General features: G+C 50.8%; 1 protein-coding gene across 1 annotated transcript in view; it reads left to right on the top strand.

The window, feature by feature from the left end:
* The first annotated feature begins 362 nt into the window (after positions 1 to 362).
* The window catches only part of LOC101995481 (solute carrier family 22 member 1), a 27,370-nt gene continuing 22,260 nt past the window's right edge, over positions 363 to 5,472 (top strand). The window contains exon 1 of the mRNA XM_005363382.1: positions 363 to 864. Coding sequence (XP_005363439.1) covers positions 451 to 864 — 414 coding nt within the window. The 5' untranslated portion in view covers positions 363 to 450. The remainder of the gene's footprint in view (positions 865 to 5,472) is intronic.

The following is a 5,472-nucleotide window of genomic DNA, read 5'->3' as shown; positions in this document are numbered from 1 at the left end:
GTGATTACAAGTGTACACTGCCATACGTGGTTTATATGCTGCTAGGACTGAACCCGGGGTTTCGTCTATGCCAGGCAAGCCCTCTACCAGCTGACATACCTAGCCCACAGAAGGCTCATGGATAGATGTGCTCTTCAGAAGATCCTGAGAGACAGGGGGTGCTCAAGCCTGTTTGCCTGCTCCCTCCTCCCGGCACTGAGCCCTGGCTCCCTTCCCAGAAGAGCAAACAAGGCTTGGGGCAAGCCTGGTGTACTCCCTGCCCTGGCCCTTACACTGGTATCACAGGGCAAAAGGTTATTTCTGGTTGGGTGCCTTCCAGATGTATCGTGCTTGGACAGCAACTTGATTTCCAACCACCGCAGTCCCAAGGACTTTAAATGAGACGCTGCATGAAGCCCTGGTGGCAGTTGCAAGCAGGTCCGGTGACACTGGTAAGGGGACTGTCCAGCCATGCCGACCGTGGACGATGTCCTGGAGCAGGTTGGGGAGTTCGGCTGGTTCCAGAAGCAAGCCTTCCTGTTGTTGTGTCTGATCTCCGCTTCCATCGCTCCCATCTATGTGGGCATCATCTTCCTGGGGTTCACGCCTGATCATTATTGCCGGAGTCCCGGGGTGGCTGAACTGAGCCAGAGATGTGGCTGGAGCTTGGAAGAGGAGCTGAACTTCACCGTGCTGAGCCTGGGGTCTGCGAACAAGGCCTCCTTCCTCAGCCAGTGCATGCAGTATGAGGTGGACTGGAACCAGAGCACCGTTGACTGCGGGGACCCACTGTCCAACCTGACTGCCAACAGGAGCCACCTGCCTCTGAGCCCCTGCCAGCATGGCTGGGTGTATGACACTCCGGGCTCCTCCATCGTCACTGAGGTACTGATGGGCTCTGCAGTTTGGGTAGTGTAGAGATTGAAAGCAAATCCTGAATGGTTCAGTGTCTTTCCGGGGAGGAAGGAGAATCCGACTTCCTGTCTGCTGTATGGTAGCAGGCTTTGCAGTGGCCTCTGTGTTCTTCCTACTGACTGAGGACCCGAGAGGACACTGAGGCACAGGTGCTATGTGGAGAGCTTGTTTTGTTTTTTTTTTCATTTATATTACATATACCCATGTATGTGGGTATATATGTATATGTGTTTGTCATGATGCGCACTTGTGTGTGTGTGTGTGTGTGTGTGTGTGTATGCAGGTCAGAAGACAACTTGTAGGCATTCTCTCCTTTCACCTTGCGGGTCCCAGGGACTAATTCAGGGCATCAGGCTTAGCAGCAGGTACCTTTATCTTCTGAGCATCTCGGGGCTCAGGCATTGCCTTGTCTCCTGTGACTTGCTGACTCATCTCATGAGGGATCTACAGTCTTCACCGTGTCCTGCTTCCCTGTCATTGGTGCTGTGGAATCCCCTCATCTCCTCAGGTGGTGACCATTGGCCCAAGCATTGGCCGTTGAGATAATGTTGGAATTGTCTTGGCTTGGGTCAGACTATGTGATACCAGTTCTTATTAGCTGAATCCATCCGGTTTCTCTGAGCCTTGGTTTCACTGTAGGCAAGAAGGATTACAGTAACTCCATCCACTGTGAGGATCAGCTGAGAACCAGGAGGCTGACTGCAAACACAAACACGATTACACTGTTTATGGCCTGGTGTGACGTATCCAAGGGCCTTGACACCATCATTTAGTGGACTGTGCTCTTGACTTTGAAGGTCTTTTTTTTTGTTTTTTTGTTTGTTTGTTTGTTTGGAGACAGGGTCTCACTAAGTAGCCCTGGTTAGCCTGGAACTTCTCTTTGTAGACCAGGCTGACCTTGAACTCACAGAGATCCTCTTGCCTCTGCCTCCCAAGTGTGGGGATTAAAGGTGTGCCTCGGCACACCCAGAGAGAGGGTTTAGCAGAAAGTCTTACTAGATGGCTTTCCCCGTTCATGAGTTCTGCCGAGAGTGTGGGCAATTTGTCCCATTGAGAGGCCTCAGGCCCAGGCTCGGAAACTATATTAACAATATCTTGCCTAAGACCAGAGCACAGTTTACCTGGACTGAAAGGCCTCAGCATTGTCCTCCTCCCCCATACCCTCTTCCCCTCCCCCCAGGACTACTTGGGATCTCGTCTCCCCTTCCTCCCCTTTCCTTAATGGCTTTAATGTCAATCCAGGTAGGACTGCTCTGGGAGGAGTCCCTTCCCCCCGGCCTGCATAGTGTTCCTCTTGGTCACCTGCAGAATGTCTGCTCAGCACCCTAATTTATGTGCTTAGATATGCATATTGGCCCTCAGGTGTCTCCCAGTGACAGACACCAAGTTAGATGGCTCACTGTGCAAGGATGCTCTGCTGGGAAATCTAGGATCCAACCAGTACTGTCTACTTGGTCCCCTTTGCTTGGGCTCAGACTGACTTCCAGCGTGCTGTATAAGCAAGAATGATCCTGAACTTCTGGTTCTCCGGTCTCTACCTCCTGATTGCTGGGATTACAGGTGTTTAGATACCACCACGTAGCTTATACCATCCTGGGACTAGAACCCAGGGCTTCATACATACTAGGCAAATACTCTGCCAACTGAGTTACATTCCCTAGGTCCACCCGAGTTCTTTCTTGGACTCCTTGTCATTCCCCACCTCTGTGAAGCCTGAAACCCTAACTCCATCTTGATTCTGATCCACCCAGCAGGTCTAGGTAGAACCACTCCTCTATGTAGACAGATCCAACTCTTTCATTTGGAATCAGGGTAGGGTTATTATGCTTATCAATAAACACAGAGCGTTCCCAGTTAAAATGTTAGAGAAACAACATGTAGCACAGGCTAGCCTCAAGCTCACAGTAATCCCCTTGCCTCAGCTTTCCAAATACTGAGAATGAAGGTCCAAACTGCTACACCTGGCTAGCATCTATATATAGCTTGTCTCTGGGCGAGATGAGACTCTATGTTGAAAAATAAAACAACCACCCCACAAAAGATAAAGAGGAAAAGTGATTTGAGAAACGTCATTCATCATGGGTGTTGTGGGACGGAAAGACAGGATGTAAGCGGTACAGACACTGCATGGGGTTCATGAGTGGTGCGGTTTAAGGGTTCTGGCTTAGGGAGCGGGATAGGAGTGATGGAGGCCCAGATGGGAGCCTGGGGGATGTGGCCACCTGGGCTGGGGTGGTGCCCTGCGGTGTCAGGGGCAGAGAATGTTTTAGGAAGAGCTGACTGACCACACACACAGGGAGGATTCAGTGACCCCAAACTTGGTGAAGATGTTGAGTTGTGTGGTGGTATTCAGAGGGACAGTGAGGGCCTGGCTTTAGAAGGGAGAGCGCTGTACAGGGCCAAGTTTGAAAGCCAGTGGCCTGCCCATCTGGGAACGTTCAAGGGTAATAAGGAACGCAGATGTGAGGCCTGGAAAAACAAATAGCTCGTTTGGCAAACGGCCTACTGCGCAATCATGAGGACCACTGTGCAAACCTAGGATTCGAGTCCAGACACCCAGGACTTCTGTCACAAGTCAGTTGTGTAACCCCATATCTCCTGTGAGGGGAAACAGAAGGGTCCCCCAAACCTTGTGGGCTGTCTAACCTGGTGTACACAATGGCAAACCAGTGAAGAGGGCTGGTCAGATGGTTCAGTTGGTAAACGTCCTGACTTCCAAGCCTGAAGACTTGTGGAACTCATGACAGAAGGAGAGGACCAGCTCCTGCATGTTGTCCTCTGATGTCCATGAACATGTGAGCATCACACGGTAAATATGAAAAAGGGAGAGGCTGTGTCTTGAACAAGGTGGAAGGGAGGGACCGACACTCAGGTGTCTGACTTCCACATGTGCATGCCTGCAGTTACATGCTTGTGCATGCTCATCATACACACAAGTGTACACACACATCATACAATATAGACTCATTTTACACACACACACAATAAGATGGAAATTGCTAGAGGAAGATAGTTATAGGTTGACCTCTGACGTCTGTGTGTAGGCACACACACTTGCATTCATATAGACAAATACATGTGTGTATGACATGCACAGGCCCAGACACAAAAGAAAGCTCAGCTGTGGCAGGGCAGGAGGGCGGTGGATCCAGGTCTCTCCCCCCTTGCTTCACTACTTATCTCAAAGCAGAGATCAGGAGCTAAGTGTAGTTACTCATTTCTGCAGAACTAATTTTTAACTCATCACTGCCTTGGACATTGGAACTTCCTTTAGGGAGGTAGAGACTGACTGACCTCTGTAGGTCCCACCTCACGGCCTAGGGATTGGGCTCATGAGGCCCCCCGGGGAGGGAATAAGATGAGCCTTCGCTTTTGTTGCCTGCTCTGTGAGCCCCAGCTTCACCACAGCCCATGCAGTAGGCCAGAGAGAGAGACACTGGTCCCACCAGCTGTGGGCATTGAGCAATCAGGAGCAGCCTTTGGACGGAGGTGAGCCGATGTGGCCACGTTGGTGCTTCCCAAATTTACTCGTATACGTGATCCACTAAGGTGGAACCGGCAGAGGAAGGGTATTTGCACAAGGCCTTGGGTGACTTTGATGTGGTAAACTGTAAGGATTGTTTTGTACACTGGAAACTTTCCTATCCCTGCTGCAACTCCAGCAGGCATCGCAGATAAACCCGGGAGCCCCCATCCTCTGTCCCCATTCTTACTTTTTGTGCAGGTCTAGGTAGGGGCATAAATGTGCCCAGGGCACAATGGGTAGGTTGAATTTAGGAGTGAGGGGATCTAGACACTGATACTGGACAAGTTTGGGGGAGTGCTGGGCCTCGGTGAGCTGTGGCATTGGAAGGTGAGACTGAATCAAGATGGGCGGGGCTTCCTTGCTATGGCCGCTGTCTGGTTCCACACAGAGTCCCAGGGTAGAGCAGCCGTCTCCATCCTTGAGGAAGGGGACAGAACATCCTACAGCAATGCTAATTTGCAAAGATCAGATTGGAAACCAACAGTGGGGGCCTGGACAGATGGCTCTGGGTTTGGAGAGGTGTCTCAGTGGTTAAGAGCACTGACTATTGTTCTTCTAGAGATCCTGAACTCAATTCCCAGCAACCACATGGTGGCTCACAACCACCTATGATGAGATCTGGTGCTGTCTTCTGGCCTGCAGGGATGCAGGCAGCACACTGTATACATAATAAATAAGTAAATCTTTAAAAAAAATGAAACCAACAGTGATGAAGAAGGGATCAAGTTGATGCCTAGGGCCAGAAGTGCCATGGGCCTCCCCTGCCACGTGACTTTAGTGACAGACAGAACACTGTCATGGGACACAGAGCAGAGATACAAAGGCACAGTTGGAAGGATGAAGATATAGAGCTTTGGGTGCCCAGGTGGCACCCAGGACTGATCTATCCCAGTGTGTCCTATTGATAGATCACAGAGCAAGAAGAAAACTTGGTGAATTCAGGGCCTCAGAGGGACACACCGAATGCTTGTCTGACACAGGGACCTCACGAAGGTGTGTGTTATGCTGGGGTAGGTGGAGAGCGTCAGGGTAACACTGTTCAGGGGCTTGTG

The sequence above is a fragment of the Microtus ochrogaster genome, linkage group LG9 (assembly GCF_000317375.1).
Source record: "Microtus ochrogaster isolate Prairie Vole_2 linkage group LG9, MicOch1.0, whole genome shotgun sequence".
In the NCBI taxonomy this organism is placed as follows: domain Eukaryota; kingdom Metazoa; phylum Chordata; class Mammalia; order Rodentia; family Cricetidae; genus Microtus; species Microtus ochrogaster.
This window is presented reverse-complemented; position numbering and strand designations above follow the sequence as displayed.